This window comes from Aedes albopictus, chromosome 3 (assembly GCF_035046485.1).
Source record: "Aedes albopictus strain Foshan chromosome 3, AalbF5, whole genome shotgun sequence".
Classification (NCBI taxonomy): domain Eukaryota; kingdom Metazoa; phylum Arthropoda; class Insecta; order Diptera; family Culicidae; genus Aedes; species Aedes albopictus.
Window position 1 is genome coordinate 1,453,865 of NC_085138.1, and position 23,154 is coordinate 1,477,018.

The 23,154-nt window shown below is 39.9% G+C and overlaps 1 protein-coding gene across 7 annotated transcripts in view; it reads left to right on the forward strand.

The window, feature by feature from the left end:
• Nucleotides 1-2,628: 2,628 nt before the first annotated feature.
• The window catches only part of LOC109411213 (protein sprint), an 84,911-nt gene continuing 64,385 nt past the window's right edge, over nt 2,629-23,154 (forward strand). The window contains exons 1-3 of one of the 7 annotated variants that reach the window (XM_062855549.1): nt 2,629-3,087; nt 20,936-21,373; nt 21,448-21,595. In XM_062855549.1, coding sequence (XP_062711533.1) covers nt 20,943-21,373; nt 21,448-21,595 — 579 coding nt within the window. In that variant the 5' untranslated portion in view covers nt 2,629-3,087; nt 20,936-20,942. Of the gene's footprint in view, nt 3,088-3,412; nt 3,530-3,572; nt 3,773-20,760; nt 21,374-21,447; nt 21,596-23,154 lie in introns of those variants that run through there. The other 6 variants (XM_019684704.3, XM_019684702.3, XM_019684700.3 and 3 more) reach the window with 6 other exon arrangements.

Below are 23,154 nucleotides of genomic sequence, written 5' to 3' on the forward strand. Positions count from 1 at the left end.
TGCCACCTATATGTGAAATTCCGAATTAAATGGTCCAGCTTCTTCAAGTCCTTGATCTACTCAACAACTATGCTGAAGACACCGATCTTCTAATAAGTCAGGATCATGAGATACAGAAGATCAAATTTCCGAAGATCAGGTTTCCGAAACGGACCATCATTTAAGGTTTCCTGTAGAGGGTTAACTGCAAGCCATTAGGCATGGCAATATTTTTTAAACAATCAAAAGGTAAAATGGTCAATTAACATCTATATTAACGACTCACGCGAAAATATTTCGTATTACACAAATTAAATGGGATAGATTTAAGCATTTTACATTAGTATGTAAACTTGCATGCAACTTTTGGAGGGTGACTTGTATGGGAAATATCGTACCTATGTAACATAAATCGCTTAAAACTATCAATGGCTGCTCAAAAAAAATTTTTTCCATGCTTAATGGCTTGCAGTCAAAAAAGCCCAAAATCGCATATTTTGCCATATACATTGAGATATTGCTCAAAATTGTGACGTGCTGGAGCAAATCTGAGCCCGTATTCGAATTCAGCGACCCAAAATCTGTCAGAGACACACAAGTTTGCTCCTGAGACATATCAGAAGTCAAATTTTGTTACGCTGTGTAATCCTTCATATACTTAAGCATGGGCTACTCAGTTTTATACTACCAAACTACCACAGTGACGTAATGAGGCCCATAAATCCAAAGCGGTAAACGCACGGTTACGTTTTAAACAAGATCATGGTAACTGGCTCGATTTCCGATCGGTCCAGAAAGTTTTCATAATGAAAATATTGTAAACTTCCTCAAGTATCATTGACACGATAAACACATAAAAAAACGTCACTGGCGAAGGAAGCTCTCCATTATTATTTATTAAGAAAAAGAAGATTAAGATAAACAAGTAGAATAAGAAGAATAAGAAGAATAAGAAGAATAAGAAGAATAAGAAGAATAAGAAGAATAAGAAGAATAATAAGAATAAGAAGAATAAGAAAAAAAAGAAGAATAAGAAGAATAAGAATAAGGGGCTGTCCATAAACCACGTGGTAATTTTTTTGGGACTTCCCCCCCGCGTGGTCATTAGTCCATACAAATTTTTTTATTCGTCCATACAAAATGCTCATTGGCCGAACCCCCCCCCCCTCATGACCACGTGGTTTATGGACAGCCCCTAATGAAGAATAGGATGATTACTGAATTCAAATATGGCCATCGCAATGAATGTCTGCAAACACTGAAAGGACAAATCTCTTTATCCAAACAATACACCAAGCTGGCAATGTTTCTCATTGTTTGCTTACTCGTAATAAGCCTTGAGTTGCACTTTAAAGTTTATGCGTTTTGTGGCTGATGAGATCCGAGCTTTTGAGGATGCGAGTCAAAAATGTACCTATACGCGCTTCCATTTCAACTTTACGGCCTTCAAGATGTCTTCTTAGCTAAAGGATATTTTTTATCCGAAGAATTTAGAAACCACTTTTCAATTTTGGACAGATTTGAGTCAGATACCATACGCAAGGGAGTGGTTTTGGGGGTTGAACTCCTCCCTTTGCCCTTATTGAATTCCTAGTTTATGCCTGTGGACCTGAAGAACTTTGAACTTTGTTGTTCTCCGCATCCTCCCGAACGAGAGGAACGAAACGAGAGTGTAAAGTTCGTCGTGCAGATCCAGTTCTGATTCCGGATAGCTCTTGGAAATTGAGAAGTGTTTTACATCTTGGTATCTTTAAGTTCCCTCTGTGGTGAACAAGCAGCAGTGGAAGTAAGTTTGGTGAAAACGGGAAAAAATAACTCTGTGTATACTATATTGTTATCCAGCAATTTACGAGCGCCATTGACAATCGTGCTCACTTTCTGGTAGGAATAAGACGATATGACGTTTGACTTTTGTCGTTTTACAACCGATCGATAAGTTTTATTATCGATCTTATCGAACAGCTGCCAAACGTAAGATCGGCTTATCTCTACCAGAAAGCGAGCATGATTGTGGCATACATCTTTTGAATAATCGCTGTTTTTAACATCGTATTATCTATCGAAGGCTGTTTCGGATTCGGACACATTCTGAGTTGATGGTAAAACTTATAAAATAAAAATGTTTGCAAGGACTTGGCTAGGTCGAGATGAGTGGGTCTATGTTGTTGTAGATAGTAGCAAAATCTGCAATACTAATGGATATGCTCATCTTTGCAACTTCAACCACGATTGCTACAAGTGTTTATAGTATGCTATGTTATGCTTTTGTTGAATACACAAGCAACCCAAAATAAAAAATTAAACCTAGTTTCAAAAGGAGTAGAATGAAGAAGCATAACGAAGAAAAAAAATAAGGAAGAAGTACAACAAAAATAAAACGAGCAACGAAATGTACTAACAATGCACAAATAATATCTCAAGTTCTATTTATAGGTTTCGAAATTGTGTGATTTGAGTGTTTCTTCCCATTTTATTGCTTGATTATTTATTAATCTTTATCTTTCGCTATTACTACCACGATTTTTTACACTTTTGCACATCTCTACCTTCCAAGCACTAACACGCACTCAGCCTCATCGGTGCAGGGCCCCACAGTACAGTATATCTATCCCATTAAAATGTTTATGTGTACCTTGCTCTGCTGTGTACATGTCCACCGCTTCCCTCGGCACGGCATGGTTGTAGTGTAGCTACATTCCAATTGGATCGTGCGCCGTCGTCCACAACACAACAAGCTCCGCTCGCGGTTTGCCTTGGCTTGGATGACTACTGAACGACTTGTGTGTAGTATATGTAGGCCTATCTCGTCGACGGATCCGACGAATCCATGCGAGAGGTTTAGTTGCAATTGGATTTCGACACGGTTCGCACAAGCTATCCGCCGTGTCTCCTCCCGAGTGGGATACACACTGGTGTGTTGGAAGAAGGTGGGCCTTCGCTAGTGGAGAACTTTCACTCTGGTGGTTGGTCCGTCCCTTCATGGCCCCATCTCAATTCCATGGGTTGCTCGGATCGATAGATTGCGGGGTACGTGCGTTCGAAAACCGTCGACCATCCGGTGGTCTTTGCGGTGGTTAGGACGTGGCCGCGGTCACCAAATCCAAGCAGGTGTTCTATTTTTAGGGTCGTGTTGAAACATGGCTCTTAAGAGCAATTTGTCTTCTAGTAGTTGACAATTCTAGATTGAGTTTAAATAAGGGCGAAAGTAACATGAGAGAGTTCTCTTCGTCGACTCTCTCTTCTTCAAATTAAAGTGACAAGATGCAGATATGGTTGCACTTTTTGGTCATAAATCGCTAGGTTGCGATGCCATCTAGCGTCTAATTGTAAAAAAGTTTGATTGAATTTGCATCTTGTCACTAATTTGCAGAAGAGAGAGTCGATGAAGAGAACTCTCTCATGTTACTTTCGCCCTTATTTAAACTCAATCTAGAATTAACGATGGGCTATCCGAAAGAGTTTTGTGAATCACGCACATCGAAGACGGTGCACGGAAGAATCAGTGTTAGTGCCAATCCCAGCAAGCGGAGATCCATCAAATCAAGTGTTTGTGTGTATCCTATTTTGGTGCTTTGTGGCAATGGGTCGTAGGCCTACTAAGTGAAACTTGGCGATTTTGCGTTGATTAGTGCAGTCGTGGTCGTTTTAGGCGCATCAATTGCTCAAATGGATATGAAGTCTGGAAAAAAGTGCGTTCATTGACATGCGGAAGAAGAAAGTCCCGATCGAAGAATACAAATCTCGGTTCAGTGATATACGATATACTCGAAGCGAACCGAGAACGTGCAACCGTGTGTGTAGCCTTAAAATAACAAACAAAATATGTTTCCCACCCACACAGCGCCAGCCAGAACGAACGAAAGCATTGCACTGGCTGCCTGGCTGCGAGTTCTACCCACCACCCAACAACGCAACGACGACGGGCGCACCCGCATACACTGCTCTCCGCTCGTAGGGAGTCGTCTTTCCTCTGCTGGCTGGTGTTTCTTTTGTCCGATTCAGCATAAAACGGCCGCAAGCGTGCACAGGAAAGCATGCATGTTTGCGAAATACATATGAGCCCTGCAGAAGAAAATGAAATATAGTCTAATAGCTACTTATCGTAAACCTTAGATTATCTAAAAGTGATGAACATCAGGCAAATTCACTTGATGTTCTTCTTACAATCATCATTGGCTTATTGGGTAAAGACCTGTCAATGAGACAATGAGAAAACAAAACTTGTTTCAACTTTCATGCATTTTTCTTGACTAGTGTAAAGTTCCCAAAAATATAAAAATTTCTCTCATTGTTTTATTATTGATATATTTGTCGATTAAACAATGATGAACATTAAAAGAGATTGAGACGTGTAATCACAACCAATGACCGGATCACCAAGGGTGAACAAGGATCACAATGAGGTTCACAGAAGGACTGCGACTATTTGGAACTCAGTTAATCTAATTACAATTGATAATAGGGGGACTCACTTAACAGCGTATACTGATTAAACTGATTAAACGTTGCGATCACCAAGGCAATCTTTAATTATCTCATTTGCAAAATCATGAAACATTCCAAATAAGCAGAAAATCATGGCTTACGCAGCAGTTTAGTCTGTTTAGTGAATACCTAGAGGTATAATATTTTTTGTGCATAGTGAGCAGCTGACACTAAGTAGTTGTTAACGAACACACTCATGTCAATGGTTATCAATTTGACGTAGTTTTATCAGAAAGTGTCAAAAATACATAGGTTCCTTTATTCTAATGATTCCAGATTCTAAATTTAAATTGTATGGTAGTTTAACTTGCATTAATTACAGCGTTTACTACTGTCGTATTTCTTCGTCGAACAAACTCGAAAATGAAAAAAACTACCGCGCACAGAAAACCACTACTACGCTCTTCAAAAATCGTTTACAGAATGAGGGCTGCTGACCGATTCGCTGACGCCAAACCTCAAATCTCTCACACACACACACCAGCTTCTATCGAGTCGACGTCCGGTCGAAGTTTGCGTTCCAATGCGTTTCTGGAAACGCAAACTTGGCATTTTACATCTTATCTATTACACACAAATTTGTTTTTGAGTAAAAGTTTAGCTTTCGAACTAATTGCATATATTCGAGCAATACAATCTGAAATATTAGTAAATAAACAACCACTCAGTTTTATAAAAGCTGCAATTTTATTGCATACTTCAAATACCAAGTACAACGTAGATTGCATCGTAAAATATAACTCCATTTAAACGTAACAGCGGAGTAGTATAATATTAGCGTGATCAAGCATTTGCATAACGCTTCACATCTCGCTTCACATTACCTCGCACAACTCTATTCGCATCATCTCGCACAACTTTATTTGCGTTTGACAGTTTGCGATTTTTTTTCTATGCTTTATGCTGTCATCGGTGCAAAAGTTTATGCTTTGTTTACATCAGATTAGTTTTTCTTGAAACCAGTCCGAAAGTAATTTCGCGTTAGCTAGTTTTCCTACATCTTTTCCCTCCTCTACTCTTCCCATCGTAGTGAAAGGTAATAACACAATGAAATTCCAATAATCAGTACTTCTCTTTATTTTTAGGTGAAACAATTCGTGTTTTTTTATAGTAGACAAAGAAAAAAAAAAAAACTCAGCATGTCAATTTTTTCGAGTGATTCAACCTTGACATTCGAAGTATAGAAGTTCCGTAGTTCCATCCATCCATGAGTACGTAGTTCGGTCCCACGGAGCAGTCAATGAAAAACGCAACAAACAAAATCATCAAACTTACGTGGTCGTTTGATGTCATCTCTATCACGAAGGATTCGCGGCTGTGGACAAATGAGTGCTGGAGCCGAGGAACAAGCAGCTTCTGATGTAGCAAGAGGCTCTCGTCGCGTAGGATTCGGGACTCCCGTGCTGTCGGTGCATTCGCTTAGGTCCAAGTCTGCATTTCCAGAGTGTTCGAAGGCCTCCCCGTCAGCTTGCTCATCTGCGTCGTGAAGTTCTGGTGCGGCTTTGATGTCTCTCACATTCCTCGCGTACTGAACTCCGGTTTTACTCATGACCACCACTTTAGGACCTTCTTTGGCAATCACTCTGTAGCGTTCGGATGAGAATGTTGGGTCGGTTTTGCTCTTCCGTTGCTGGGCCAACAATACAATATCACCAACAGCGATATTCGAATCTTTCGCCCCTCGGGTAGTGTCCGCGTACTTTTTGCTAGAAAGCTTTGTTACTGCATCGCGTTCTCGAACATCAATTGGATCTATAGAGTTATGTTCGCAATCTCGCCAAAGACTGGGGAAGAACCCACGGTATTTCCAACCCGTCATTAATTCAAACGGAGTTACTCCCAATCTTGAATGAGGAATCAGGGTATTATGGCGGTGCACATATTCCTGCAAAGCCATACGCCAATTCTTCCCTTCCAATTTTGATGCCGCCAACGTCTTAATTACTCCCTGGTTCTGTCTCTCGACCGCGCCGTTGGACTGGGGACTCAGTGGTATGGCTTTGCGTATTATAACTCCCTTTTCTTCCCAGAAGGTATTGAAAGTTGAGCTCTGGAAAGGAGGCCCGTTATCGCTCTGCATAATCACTGGTAATCCCCACGTTTGGAACACAGCATGTAGGGCCGCATTCGTACTTGTCGCATCCATTGCCTTCATCTCCACTACAGTTAGATAGCGCGAATAGATGTCGACGACCACCAGAAATTCACCCGTGCCGAAATTGGGAACATTCACAAAATCAATCTGTATTATTTCCCATGGGCCATCTGGCATTTCTCTTGATTTTAGAGGTACTGGTGGATTGCGTTTGGAGAGCATGGCACATATATCGCAGTTCTTGACGAATTTTGATACTTCTGCAGACATCTTAGGCCACCAAAAGAATTGCCTCATAATTCGTTTCATGGCCATTTCGCCAACATGACCACCATGCGCAGACTGAAGTGCCGTTGAACGTAGTGCTTTTGGGAGAACGATACGCTCATCTTTGAACACTAACGATCCCAAGCAGTGCAAAACTTTTTTGTGAGCTTCAAAGGATCGCAAACAATTCGGCCTGTTAAATAATGTAATTGCTAATTTTACTTAAATTTAGTCAAATTAAATAATCTTACCATATTTTCGTCTTCAAAGCTTCTCGAACTAACTCCAGCTCTTTATCATCCTCAGATACAATTTCGATCTCATTCCAAGTTAGCTCCATTGCTCCAGAGTCCAGTGCGTACAAGAAGTGCTTCTCGTCATTATTGTCGAAAGGTTCCGTTCCCTGTGTCTCAGGTATCAGACGGGACAGAACATCGGCAATGTTCTCGTCACCAGGCACACGACGAATCGTAAAATCGTATGGCTGAAGTCTTAGGGCCCAGCCTTCCGCCCGGGACACTGCTCTCTTTCCTAGTCGGTGGCTTGGATTAAAAATGTACTGGTTCGCTTCAGCGTCTGTTCGGATCTCGAATGTTCTTCCCAGTAGATAGAAGCTGAATCTTTCCACTCCCCAAACGACAGCTAAAGCTTCCTTCTGGGTTTGCGGATATCGTTGTTCTGGTAGAGTGAGAACTTTCGATGCGCATGCGACAACCCTAGGAGTGTTAGTTGAGTCACGCTGAACCAGAACCGCTCCTAGTCCTGTTGGTGCAGCATCAACAAACAATTCGATGGCATCGTTTGGGCTGTAGTATCCTAGGCGCCTGATGTACTTTAATGCATCCTCTTTCAGGTATGTAAACTCGTTCTCCTCGTTTTCAGTCCAATAAAATACATCCGATGTAGCCAATGCACGCAAATAAGCAGTCTTCGCCGCTCGGTGGATGATAAATTTGTCCACGAATGTTATCAAGCCCAGAAAACTTTTCACTTCAGAACAGCTTTCTGGTTTTCGAAAATCTCGAATGGCTGCCACCTTGTCATCGTCGACTTGCCATCCATCTGGAGTCAAGTTAAATCCTATGAACTTGACCGATTGACTGCCAAACACACATTTATCATGATTCAGCTTTACATTGTGGTTAGCCAAGCACTCTAGGACTTTCTTCAAATTTGCATCATGTTCTTCTTTCGTGCGACCGAATACGAGGACGTCATCAAGAAAATTTTTGCACCCTTCGCAATCTCCCAAAACCTTCCGTTGTAGGGTTTCTTGGAACAAATCTGGTGCATTGCATAATCCGAATGGTAATCTAACGCATCTAAACATTCCATATTCCGTGAAAAAGTTTGTAAGGTGCCTCGATTCTTCATCAAGTTCAATATGGAAAAACGCGTTAGAGAGATCGATCGTTGAAAACCAGGTCGCTCCGTCCAGCTCAGCTAAAATTTTCTCCAGGGTTGGCATTGCAAATGGATTTCGATGTATGTATCTGTTTGGACCTCTCAGATCGATTACTAATCGAATATCCTCCTTCCCTTTGGGCACCACCAGCATTGACGAGCAGAATGATGTATCCATCCCGTCCGTTACTCTTTCAATGATGTCTGCTGAAACCAGATCTTGCAGTCGCTTTTCCACTAATGGTTTCACTGCCAAGGGAACATTTACAAACACATTCCTGCAAGGTGGCTTTGTTTTGTCGTAATATATTTTTACAGGAGGGACATTGAACTTCGGGAAGGCTTCACTTGCTTCGATTGCGCCGATCTCTCCTGCCTGTAGAATCCTCTCTTGTTCCGTAGAGTGCTGATTGATTGGAACCTTCAGTCCAAGCATGAGAACACTATATCGGCATGCCGTAGCCCTGCCCAACAGTGCTCGACTGTCCTTTACGACATAAAACTTTTCTAGCAGCGTGGGTCGTTCGTCCGAAATATGCAAATAGGCATGGAAGGTCGCCAACACCTGAATGTTTCCAGTCGTGGCGTAGGCTCTCAATGGCCGATCCGTTTCATGTTTAACGTTGAACACTTCGTTATGATACCTCGGATTTGATAATAATTGCTCGAACAACATAGGGGTGAAGGTGTTCACTTCGGCTCCGGAATCTATCAAGAACGAGCACTCTAGACCAGCTACGGTAGCCATAATCATCGCTTCTGTGGACGCAATCGTTTGTCCAACCTACAAAGTTAAGTAATAACACAAACTTCATTGACTATACTTTTCTTTTTTTTTTTAAACTTACACTATCGATTCTTTTAGCATCGAGTGTGGAATCGTCCAGCAACACGCTAGCCGGAGAGCAGGGACTGGACCGCTGTACAGAACTTGTGGAGGGTTCCCCAAGGATTTCGGATGTCGGATGTATTCGCTTGAGTTCTTGTGTCGTTTTAATCTCTTCCGATTTTATTTCCTGTTGTAATGTAGTTATACATGTATTACATATCATTCAAAATAATACTGCTTCAATAGCATTCAAATTCATACAGACTGTCATATCCATTCATAGGTAACTTAACTTGTTAAAAAAAAACAATAATAATTCACTATATCATTTGAGATATTGTAAAAAAAATCATTGATTTAAGCTCATTGTCGAATTCATGAAATATTAACCTTGAACGGTAATCACATTCAGCATGTGTAAAAGTAAATGTAACTGAATAATGTTCTCAAATAAGTACATATAGTTAACTGTAGTTGTCATTAAACTATTTAGTTAATTTTATCAATTTCACTCACCGGTTCTTCATCCTTCATTTCTTCAGATTTCTCAACAGCAGCAATCTTACCAGGAGGTTCGTCCAACTCTTCCTGTGCAGGACGCTTGACTGATGCCGAACACACTCTTTTAATGTGCCCAAGACGTCCACACCTGTCGCAGATCTTGTCCTTGGCCGTACAGTCTTCAACTGCGTGGTACACGCCACCACATCGCCAGCATCGTCCGGCACGTGGATGGCCGCTTCTGATTTGGTGGTTTTGAAAATTCGTTCCACTGTATGAGCCTCCGGTATACGACTGTCTGCCACGATTGCCACGCCATACACCACGATGAGCAGCGGCTCCCCGCTGGAAGCCTCCACGTTTTCCACGAGAAGAGAAACTTCCTGAATAACGTTGCTGACGTAGTGCGCCCCAACCGGATGCTGCTTGGACGGGTGCTACTAAAGTTGGCTCTGCATTACCATGTCTGCGCAATACATACTCCTCATTGAGCCGGATGGTCTCAATTTCGCGCACTTTGTCCACAAGATCGATGAAGGTGCCTTTGCGACTTAGCAACTTAAGGGCAGTAGTACGAACCTCTCGGCTCCTAGCCTGCTCCGCTACCGTTGACACGATTTCCTCAAACTCCTTTTCGCCATCAAACTCGCACAAACGGGCCGTTGACCCGACTCGTATGATGAAGTTAAGGTCTGATTCCTCCGGTTGTTGTGTCATTACTGCCAATCTGCGTCTCATCAACATTAGATCCGATCCGGAACCGAAGTACGTTTTGAGACGATGCAACGCATTGGAAAACGGTTCGGTTTCCTCGTTTGGTGCATCCTCTTGAGATTTGGTGTTCCTGTATATCTCAAGCAACCGTGGTCCAGCTTTGACCTTCAAAACGGTGAATTTCGTTGATTCATCGTTTATGCCTGCGAGCTTGAGTGAGTCCACTAACAAATCTTTCCACATTTCATACGTTTGACGATGGATTTCACCGCCATCCGTAGCCTTGCACTCGGGTACACTTATAGATGCGACAGATAGCTGGTTCATGGACGAGAAAAATTTTGATTCCTCGATGCTCTGGAGACCTGTGTGTCGCGTGCTGCTCAACCTATTTTCCGCGTTGAAATCCGCATCCTGCAGGCTGCGTTCCAGAGCTTCAGTCAAAGTCGCATTCTTAGCTTTTTCCTCCGCCAATTCACGTTGTAAATCCTTTACTTTCTTTTTCTGTTCTCGAGTACGCACCGGTTTATCTGGAACAACAAACGAGATATGCTTGCTTGAATTTTGATTAACTTTGGATTCCTTCATCAAAATTTGCTCTAGCGAAATCCGAGACGAAATCAATTCATATCAAAATGTTTCTAGATTTCTTATTTTATTTTTTTTTTACTTATGTATTATGATTTGAAAACGTTAACTTGTTTCGTACAGGCATCAACATGTTCTGCCCGCACTCAAATTTACAAATTTGAAGTTGAAAAAAAGAAATGAATACTTTTTTTCACTCTAATAATACAAATACCCACTTGTCCCGTATTTTTTCATTATCATTCAATGATTTACATTATATTGAATTGCATTGCTGGTACCCACGCGTCCAGCATCTCATTCTGCATTACTCTTTTGTCATACATATTGTGTATGCAGGTACCCACACGTCCTGCATTGAAATTATTTGCTGGTACCCACACGTCCAGCATTTATATAGTTTACTTTACAGGTACCCACACGTCCTGTATTGAATTAGAAGATTACGTTTTCTTTTAACATGGAATTTCCTTTCTCCGCCATTTTACTTTCCATTCTGCAGGTACCCAGTCGTCCTGCATAAGATTTATTTAATACATGCATTTTCATTCTACACAGATTTTTTTCCAGAAAACTATTCTCACAATTATCAGTTTCCATTAAACTGGTCACATTTTTTAATTTTCTTTCCGAAAACTCACCTATCGGCTGCGCCATGTCGTATTTCTTCGTCGAACAAACTCGAAAATGAAAAAAACTACCGCGCACAGAAAACCACTACTACGCTCTTCAAAAATCGTTTACAGAATGAGGGCTGCTGACCGATTCGCTGACGCCAAACCTCAAATCTCTCACACACACACACCAGCTTCTATCGAGTCGACGTCCGGTCGAAGTTTGCGTTCCAATGCGTTTCTGGAAACGCAAACTTGGCATTTTACATCTTATCTATTACACACAAATTTGTTTTTGAGTAAAAGTTTAGCTTTCGAACTAATTGCATATATTCGAGCAATACAATCTGAAATATTAGTAAATAAACAACCACTCAGTTTTATAAAAGCTGCAATTTTATTGCATACTTCAAATACCAAGTACAACGTAGATTGCATCGTAAAATATAACTCCATTTAAACGTAACAGCGGAGTAGTATAATATTAGCGTGATCAAGCATTTGCATAACGCTTCACATCTCGCTTCACATTACCTCGCACAACTCTATTCGCATCATCTCGCACAACTTTATTTGCGTTTGACAGTTTGCGATTTTTTTTCTATGCTTTATGCTGTCATCGGTGCAAAAGTTTATGCTTTGTTTACATCAGATTAGTTTTTCTTGAAACCAGTCCGAAAGTAATTTCGCGTTAGCTAGTTTTCCTACAACTACTATTACGTGTTTTAATAGCTCCCAGTATCTGCGAGACTGCATTCTGGCTGAAATAACATACATTGGACGCCTCACATTTTGAGAAATGGCAACCAAAGTATTCAAATTTCTAACATGAACTACTTGTTTCATAATTTAGACGTTCTTTTCAAATAAATCATGTTAAAATGAACGTGGTTCAAATCATAGACTCATTTATAATCAGTGTTGAAAATTTCATTTCGTCATATCTAAATTCAATCGCCTACAGCTAATTTTAGAAGCTGAACCTGAGAATAGGATGTATGAAAAACTTGTGCGGCTAGACCAGTTCTCCTATAAAGTCACGGAAAACCCCATATTTTTCGAATATTTAAGGTAAATGTCACAGACTACCTTTGAAAAATGCTAAATGATATTCACCGTGAATATCATTTGGCATTTTTCAAAGATAGTCCGTGACATTTACCCTAAATATTTGAAAAATAGCAATTTTTCCGTGACTTTCTAGCAGAACTGGTCTAGCTGCACAAGTTTTTCATATACCATATTCTCAGGTTCAGCTTCTAAAATGAGCTGTAGGTGATTGAATTTAGATATAACGAAATGAATTTTTCAGCACTGTTTATAATATATTTCTTCAGATTGAATGAAATAAGCCAAGGGTCACATGCATTTTTGTATGAGCATCTGCTTTCAAATAAACAGGGTTTAAAAATACCGACTCTTCTTGTAGTTCTTTCGCTTGGCAGTCTTCTAGTTCATTTAGTAATGCTAGTATTATACAGTTATACTTCAGAAGCATCAGGAAACGTCTTTATTACTACACATTTTAGTTTTTATCAATCCTAGTTCGATGTTTAACCAGCAGAAATTTTTATACCTTATTTTCTCAAAACATTTTATGCAATAATTTAAACATTACCAACAATAATTCTGTGCTATATTTTAAAAACTGCTAATCTAGCAGAAAGAAGAATTTCCCTCAATAAATTAATTTATAATCGTTTCTCCTTATTGTGACATTTTTTTGGTAATATTTCCTAGAATTTCACAAATGAATAAACTTTTAAGGTCAATTATCTTGCTAACATGTCATAAACTAAATGCCTTGGGGCATATCCTCGAAAAGTCGCTAGTTTTTTTTTTTTGTTTATATTTATGTGTATTTTAACTTATAGCTAATTCTACACTAAAGTCGCTAGTTAGCAAAATTGAGAAATCGTTTCAAGCCAAGGTAAGATTACTTATGCTTCACTTGTTTGGTGGCCCAAAACAAATGAGGTAACCTGTCAAAAGAAGCTAAGTAAGCTACAAAGACTTGCTTGTATATCTATGACAGGAGCAATGAAAAGCACTCCATCAGATGCTTTGGATGCCCTTCTCAATTTACTGCCATTGCATCAATTTGTTAAACTACAAACGGCAAAAAGTGCCCTGCAGTTTATACATTACAATAAAGTTCTAGACGGCGATCTTGCTGGACATTTGAGGATCATCAAAGACTTCAAATTAAACATGGACATCAAAACAGTAGAAGATTGGATGATAACGAAGACCAACTATGATTCCCTTCAAAGTGGTGAAACCATGTCGCTATGTTTGGGATGCTGATGGGCCAAGTTTACGTCCAGGTTCTATTGTATTTTATACAGATGGGTCCAAGATGGGGGAAAATACTGGAGCTGGTGTTTTCGGCCCCGCTATCAGTAAAGCTATACCAATGGGATGCAGTCCCACTGTATTTCAAGCGGAAGTTCAAGCCATTTTAGAGTGTGCTAACATTTGTCTGAAAAGAAATTATAGGTTTGCCAAGATCTCTATTTTTTCGGACAGTCAGGCGGCTCTAAATGCGCTAAAAGCTTTCACGTGTCAATCAAAGCTAGTGTGGGAATGCATTATTTCTCTGATGCAATTGGCCAGTAGGAACGAGGTAACTTTATACTGGGTGTCCGGTCATTGTGGAATTCTCGGAAATGAAAACGCCGACAATTTAGCTAGACAGGGTGCGGCATCAAGCTTTGTAGGCCCTGAACCTTTCTGTGGCGTTCCTGAGTGTGCTCTTCGGATGAAACTAAAAACTTGGGAAATGTCCACGGTAGAATCTAATTGGAATGCCACAGATAAATCCAAGCAAGCAAAAAGGTTCATAAAACCCAGTGCAGAAAAAGCCAGGTCCATACTGAATCTAAACAAAAGAGATCTCAGGGTAATTACTGATCTGATGACTGGCCACTAGGCCGTCCCTATTTTTGCAAAAGTTGGAAATGTTAAAAGTTCAATATTGCAAAACGATCGTTTTGGCTAAAAAACCATCATGCCTTAATTTGAAGTCCGTATCTCAAGGCTAAGTGGTCCCCCACGGGCTCTAAAGTTCTCAAAAATTGTATGGGGTCAAAAAAAATCATGAAATTTTTTCGACGAAAAAAATACACTATTCTACTAGAATCGGTGATTTTAGGACCCTAAAGGGCCAAAAATGTGGTCAGAATTGCGATATCTCTTTTCGTTTTTGAGTTATCGGACAAAATATGGAAGGTTCCCTCAGGGATCTCAAAAAAATTATCAAAATGTTCATTTTGAGGTAGTTTTTCGTCAATAACTCAAAAACGAAAAGAGATATCGCAATTCTGAGCACATTTTTGGCCCTTTAGGGTCCTAAAATCACCGATTCTAGTAGAATAGTAGGGGTACTCACTAAACAGATTAAATTGCTGCGTAAGCCATGATTTTCTGCTTATTTGAAATGTTTCATGATTTTGCGTATGAAATAATCAAAGATTGCCTTGGTGATCGCGACGTTTAATCAGTTTAATCAGTATACGCTGTTTAGTGAATCCCCCTAGTGTATTTTTTTCGTCGAAACAATTTCATGATTTTTTTGACCCCATACAATTTTTGAGAACTTTAGAGCCCGTAGGGGACCACTTAGCCTTGAGATACGGACTTCAAATTTTAGCATGATGGTTTTTTAGCCAAAACGATCGTTTTGCAATATTGAACTTTTAACATTTTAAACTTTTGCAAAAATAGGGACGGCCTACTGGCCACTGCCCGAGTAAATATCATCTAAGTAAGATTGGAAAAATCAAATCCTCCGAGTGTCGTTTCTGTCAAACGGAAAACGAAACTGCCGAGTATTTACTCTGCAACTGCGGAGTGCTGTACCATCACAGATTGGCGATATTTGGTAAAGGGTTTCTAGAGCCCTTGGAAATTTGGAGAGTAATCCCAACAGGATAATAAACTTTATAAAACGAGTTGTGCCTAGTTGGGGTCAGGTGTTACATCAACCATTGTCCATCACAGCTCAATTGTGACAGGATACTTGACTAGCACCAAATTAAATATGGGTCATACCACAATATTCCTAAACAATGGACGCAGTGGTTAAAAGGCTCTACAGATGAGGAAAAAAAATATCCTCGAAATAAGTACACTCATGAAATTACAAAAATCCTATTGAAAACCAATTTTTCATTCATTTCGGCTAAACGAATGTCTAGGGAATAAATGACATTTGAAGGGGTTTTACCCTCGTTTTTGTTTCAGTATATATGTAAGTGTGATGAATCACTTTTTCTTAAAACTGTACTAGATATACTATCACTGACATAAAAAAGTTTTATCTAAAATCTTTTGCATGAGTTTCCTGACACTTTTTTGAAAATGTTTGGGCCTTGGCTATAAATGTCTATCACTGTATTCTGCTTCTTGTAAGCACAAGTGAAAGAAGTAAGTTCGGCTGCCTTGTGCTCTTTTGCAACTTTCGCGCCATTGAACAAATGTTAAATGACCCTCTTATGAGGGGCATATGGTTTCTGGGATAGAAACCGTACAGCCTGAAACAGTTTTTTACGCTGCTAGACACTTTTCTCTTGATGGGGCGCAATGCCTCAGGCGTTTTGAAACGTTTCGAAGATCATTCAAACCTTTCAAAACAGTACTCTAGTTCTCGTAGCCAGGATAAAAAAATAATCATTGATCATAGAACTTATTACTAGTAATGTCTATAAAGCTAACTCATTCACTTCTGTTATGGTATAGTGGATCAACTGTTGGAAATTTCCAGTTTTGACTGGTTTTTAGCCACTCCCGAAAAAATATTGCTTTATTCAGCCAAAATGCACATATGAAATGTGATAATATCCTCAAGTAGGTATTTATTACGATGTCAGGTATGCACAAATTTATGCTGGCCTGCTTACTCTCACAGAAAATTTTGACGTTTGAGCGGTGTCGCTTCAGAAATCCTTCTAAACTTCTATCTGGTATTTACCAGGAGTTTTTTTTTCTGAGATTCTGAAATGATTCCATCTGGGTTTCCTTCAGCGACTCCATAAGGGCTTCATACATTCCTGCCGGGATTTCTCTACAAGTTCCTTCTGAGATTCGTCCAGAATTTTTTTTTCGAGAAATCCATGTAAGAATCTTCTAGGGATTACTTTAGTAGTTATTTCTAAGATGGAAGTTTCTTTCTGGGATTATAAGAAGAAATTTTCAAGTAGTACTATTGGCATAACTACTAAAGGAAACCCAGAAGGAAACCCTTACAAAACTGCAGGAGAAGTCCCATAATATTTTTTTAGGTATTTCTCAAGAAAGCCCTGCAGTAATTAGATAAGATTTTCATAGAAGAATTCCTTTAAAAAACTCCTGGAGGATTTTCATGGGGTACTCCTGAAGTAATTGCAGTACTTAAGAAAATCTATAGAAATTTCCTGGGAATTTCCTGGTTGAAAATCCCGGAACGAATTTCTTGAGAAATCCCAGAAGAAGTTCTTGGAAGAATCCTACAAGAATTTGTTGGAGGAATCCTTGAAGGTTTTTCTATATAAATCGCTGAATATGAAGAGAAAGCTTAAAAGAACTGTTAGATGAATCACGTAAACAACAATGAGCTCCTGGATGAATCTCAGAAGAAGCTCCTGGAGGAATCACTGAAACAACAACTGGATGAAACTTAGAAAAAAAAAACTCCGGAATTCCTAGTGGAATCACTAAATAAATTGCATAATGAGCTCTTCAAGGAATCTCAGATGAAAATTCTGGAGGGAATCTGGAATTTCTGAAGAACTGTTTCTGGGATTTCTCGAGAAGTTGCTTTTAGCAGTGTTCTTTTTGAAATTTTTTTCTGGAGTTCCTTCTGAGAAACCTTTCAAGAACTCTTTCTGATATTATTCCACGAGGTTCTTCTTCAAGGATTTTCAATTAAGATCTAGCAGGAGTTCTGGAATCTCTTCATAAGCTTTCCTTCAGGTTTTCTTCCAGGATTTTCTTCTGATATTTCATCAAATGTTCCGTCTGAGATTCTTTCCGAAATTCCTCAGGGAATTTTTTCTTTCAAGAGTTCCAAGTATAATCCCTCCAGGAGTACCATTTAAAATTGCTCCAGGATTTTTTTTCTGTATTTCATTTAGGATATTTTTCCGAAAAGTTTTTGAATCGTTTGAATCCGTTTTCCATTCGGTTTGCGTGAATTGGGCACGTTTTACGTTAAAAAGTTCGGATTCGATCGTAAACAACAATGATAGTGTCGTGTCTTTCTAAGATTCGTGTTCAGGAGTTCCCTTTGAGATTCATCCAGGATGTTTTTATGAGGGTTTTCCAGGAGTTCTTTTTTGGGATGCATTTCTGAATAGCTTTAGTTATCAGAAGGCCGGCTCCAGAGACACGTTATCCTCCATTTGGGAGATTTGTGCCATCGCCATACATATAAGCCCATTTCATCATTTACCTGAGGGAGAATGGGACTTGGGATGGAATGGGATTAGGAAAGGGAAAGGTGATGAAATAGGAAGGTGTACCCAAGAAGGGGGAATGAACGCATAAGCGCAACGAGAGCTCATAGCCCATACCACACCGGGTTTAATCAGTGCCTGAAAAGGACACTGTAAAACGCATAAGCGTAAAGAGAGCCTATAGCTTTAGTTAGGTGTTAGCTGGATAGCTGGATAGTTTTAGTTAGGTGTTCATTCTGTGATTTCTCTAGGAGTTCCTTCTCGGATTCCTTCCAGACTTTTTTCTGGGGTCCATCAGAAAAACCTTCCGAGACTCCTCCAAGAAACTCTTGCAGGATTCTTCCAGGAACTTCTTATGGGGTTCCAACAGGAACTCTTTACGCTATTAATTCATGAGTTTTCTTTTCTGAAAATTTTCCATTCGCATTGTTGTGGGAATCAACCAGGAAATCCTTTCAAAATTCCTTCAAGAACTTTAAGGAAAGACCTGTTAGGATCCCAAAATGGCCGCCACAATGGCCGACTTTGGCACCTACACACGATTTCGAGCTCACAAATTAAAAAAAAAACAAAACCACCGCTCTCGATCTTATCATTTTAAGCTTATTACAAATGAGCTAGAACAGAATCATAAAATGCACTGTTGTTTGAAGCTTCCTTCTAGATATTTGTGCGTCTGAAGTTCTAATGCACTGTAGAAGCGAGATTTCGAGACGTTTGTCCTTGAAAGTAATGCCAGATCCTTCAGGAATTCCTTCTGAAATGTTAACAAATTCTTCTGGATTTCTTCCGGAAGTTCGTTCTAGAATTCTCTCTGGCATTACTTGCGGAAATTCCCCAGGAGTTTCAGAAGACGTTCTTCCGGGAGTTTTCAATGTAATTCATTATGGAATTACTGCAGAAGTTCCTTAATTCCGACAGGACTTGCTTTAGGAACTCTTTCAACATATTCGTAAACATATCCTAAGAGTTTATTTAGAGTTTCCTCCATTAGTCACACCAATGGTGAGCTTCGTACCATGCGGTTAGCGACGGCAGTCGTCTGGGCGTATTGTAAGCCGCTCCAGTTGGTGGAAACTTTTCGTCAAACGAAAAATTGATCACTGGGTCACTAGGTGTTCTGTGTTTATATGTGTGCTCTGTTGTCTGTCGTCTAGTGTAAGTAATGTGTTCAGTCTGTGCAGCCTCTGGCTGAAGATGGTGTGAATTGTCTTGTAATATTACTATCTGGGAATTTCTTCTTGGAATCCCAAATGAAAATAAAACTTCCGAAGACTTTCGAAAAAAAAGGAACTCTGAACGGAGTTCGTACAGGATATTCGAGAGAAATCTCATAAGGAACTCTTTGAACAATCTCGGAACGAATTCCTTGAATAATCGCCAAGAGAATTCCCGGATAAAATCTCAGAAAGAATCTTTTATGAACCCCCTGGAGGAATCCCGAAAAAAAGCAGAATGAATCTTCTTTTGCTGCATTAGGAAATGCCGAAAAGGGCAGTGGCCGATTAATCACGCCTAATTTGGGTTTGCTTAGTTTTTGCAGTTTATTTGTGTTTTTAACGCTTGGCAACAGCAAACAAGTTTGGAAACCTCTAACTTACAGTACCTAAATAATATTTGTTAGATAAGCCATCATGAAAACATTTTAAAAATTGAGGCACTTTCGATTTCTTTAGCGATTTGAAACTTTGATGTAATCACGGATGTGATTCCAAATGCCATTTCTACAGGAGCAATACTGCCGTTCTACGCATAATTGTCCCATGTTATATGGAATTCCCATTTAACATGGGACAATTGGGCGTAGAACGGCTGAATATATCCATAAAAAACCAAGCGTCTCCATTTGTTTCTACATATCCTTTGGGAGTAATTTGGTTGACAGCAAAGTCCCAACAAATCCAAGCATGCGGGAACACCTAGAACTGCAAAGGGGTAGGCTCCTCGATGCTCTCTTAATTCAATGTGTATTGATACTACACCACAATAAAAAGGCTAAGGTCACATTCAGAAACATTTGAACTTGTTAGACCAGTTTACTCCATCCTTGAGCTCCAAACAATATTTACATAATGAATATCAGATATTGAAAAACCAAATTATCCAAGCAAACCCAAGAGAATGCCTACATTCGCCAGAGATCTCATATTTTTAAAGCTATCTTTGAAGCAAAATCCAGTTTGCTCCATCCCACGCCAATAAACCTACGCACGCCAGCGGTCGCGTTGGCATAAAATGTTGCAATTGTTTCCTTGGTGATTTCGGGCATCCGCGAGTAGTGGGATGAAGTGAGCAGCGAGAGATACAGAGACAGAGACACAGAGAGAGAGAGAGGTAGACCCGACCCGACCGCGCGGTGGTGGACCGTCATTCGTCTACTAATGCTTTAATATTTAATGTTATGACTGCTTTTCGGCACCCGTTAATATCGATCGACGGCAGACTCTGATGATGCTGTGCTGATAGAGGGCGGTCCGGTGTGGGATTTAAATGGATCGTCCGCCGCCGTCGGTCACGTTCCGCGTCGCGCCGGAGTAGAAGACATTCATCCGCGAGAGGAAGGAGGAATCCCCTTGCACTGAGAACTGCTCACGAGAAGAAATATGATTCATAATGTGCCCGTCGTGCGTTGCCGAGTGAAAACAAATTCAAAAGAAAGAAATCTAGTGTGGAATGCTACTGGATGCTTTTTAGTATAGTAGATTTGCGTGATTTGCGTTTCCGAGTTTCTGCAGTCATCACAGCCAGCGGGGCCCGAGATTGCAATGCTTGATTTAGTGCAGAATCAGAGCGTATCGAGTCATCGCTGCGCTGCAAAATCGTTCAATCTAGTTATCGTTTGCTTTCCAGCGAGCTGCTGCTGCAGCAGCAACAGCTACTACACAAGGCCTCCTATGTTGGCATGCGGAGATTGTGCTTGTAAAAGACGATCGCGAAGAGTGTGGGATTAGTCTTTTTTGTTAAAATAAGGCAAACAGTGAACGGCAGAGAAAAGCCAGAGATTAACAACTACATACAACATAAGCTTAGCAATGCAGGACAGTGTTAACGTGTTGAACAATGATGGTGATGATGGTTCTAATCCTACGGAAGCGAGAAATGGCACCGATATCGATCTGATGAGCAGCGCGAGTGCGGACAGTTTCCGGGAGAAAATAAGCGAGTGCATACGCAACAAGGGCCCGGGTGCTCCGTTTGCCAGTGATAGAAACGTTCGACCCGCTTCCTTGCCAATTAAAAAGTGTTTCAATTACAACGAAGATGGTGCTGGTGTTGGTAGTGGCACTCAAGGCGAGGCACTACTAAGCGTATCGCAGTCGCAGCGAACAGAGGCGACATTCCTCAGCCCAAGTGAAGGCCAATTTTGGAAGCGCTATGCGGAGGTGTCAAAGTTCACAAGAGACAATAGCAACGGCAACATCAACAGCGGTGGAACGGATTCCGCCGCGAAGAACCGTCGAAGGTGAGAGAACCGCCAAGGACTTGTGTTGAACCATTCCTCTCGATTCACGGGCCTTTAAATTGAATTGCTTGCAGGTCGGATACATCGTTTATGCTAGCGAAGCAGCGATTATCGTCGTTTGGTGTGGGAGAACACTCGACGACAAATGCCGAGACAATGGACGATGATTTAGCGCCGCTCTTGCCCAGCAAGCGAGAATTGTCGCAGGAGGACATCTATCAAGTAAGTTCGTTGTACGGCTTGCGGGGTAGGGCAGAGTGTTTCGCTGCCTAATGGAAGTTTAGCATTAGAGGAACAATGAGCGCATTTAGGACGGTGGTGGGAGGGTGTGTTGGTGATTATAATTAAAGTAATCTTGTTTGGAAAAAGTTGCACGCTAATCCAATAATTGTGGCATGGCAAAGCAAAGCCTTGCATTGCCATGTGTCACCCAGTTACTGCCCTGTGCAATTTTCTCTAAAATATGTTGGATGCTTAGAAAATATCCAATGGAGAAGAAACGTATGGTGTCGGAATTGTTTCATTTATGCTTTTATCAATACTACCAATTCAGAACTTACGGGTATGGTTTCCAGAATGAAAATGTTCAACTCCTCAAGAGCAAGCAAGGAAGTGAAGCATGTGGCCATTTAGATCAAACATACTGGGGATTAGACAAAATGATCGGGACAGGCAAAATTTTCACTTTTCAAAAAATGTTCAACTAGCTGTAACTTTTCGAAAAAGGCATATTCTCAAATTTTTACTGTAAGTTCATCAACTAGTTATGTATCAGTGGTTCAAATTTGGAAAAAATCGGACCATTCTCCACGAAGTTATAAAAATTATACGATAGCCAACTTTGAGCCGTAACATTTCAGGATTCCATGAACCAATTGCAATGAAATTTTGACGATATATGAAAAATATAATGAACTCTGGAAAACATTTAACTTAACTTGAAATTTTTAACAAAAGAAAAAGTTATAGCGATTTTATTTTTTTTTTCACGATTTTTAGTAAATTGGTCTATTTTTAATATGCATTCCATTACTTTTTCAATTTATTGGCGGCTATGTTGTTACTTTCCTTCAAAAAACATTTGTATATAAGTCAATTAGAGATGAATTAAATGAACTACAACTTGCATCTTGAATTTTGAAACGATGTTGATGTTTTTAATAATTTGGTGTTTTATTGGAAAAATAATCTAATCGTTATAATTTTCTTCCGTGTTAAGAACTTTAAGTTATGTCAATGGTTTTCATAGCTCATTATTTAAGTCATAGATGGTCGAAATTTCAATGCATTCGGTTCATTGAATCAGCAGATATAACAGCTCAAAGTTGGCTATCGGATAATTTTACATTTTTTCAAAAATCTCTATAACTTCGTGGAGAATGGCCCGATCTTTTCCCAATTGGGATCACTGATACACAACTAGTTGATGAACTTACAGTAAAAATTTGAGAATATTTGATGTACTTTTTGAAAAGTTACAGCTAGTTGAACATTTTTTGAAAAGTGAAAATTTTTCCAGTCCCGATCATTTTGTCTATTTCCTGTATTTTAGGATCAAAATTTAAATGTAAAACGCAATTTCCTTATTTAAAGGAAACGTCTGTACAGACATGTGCAAGTGTATGAGTTATTTTAATCATTCGGATAATTTTATGGCTTAATGACAAGTATGGTATCTCGCCCTCTATAGGTTATACCAGTATTGCGTGCTGAATTTTGTTATTTTACGCTTTCATAACATCTTCAAAGGTGTGGAGTACGTCGTGACCCTACGTCATTAG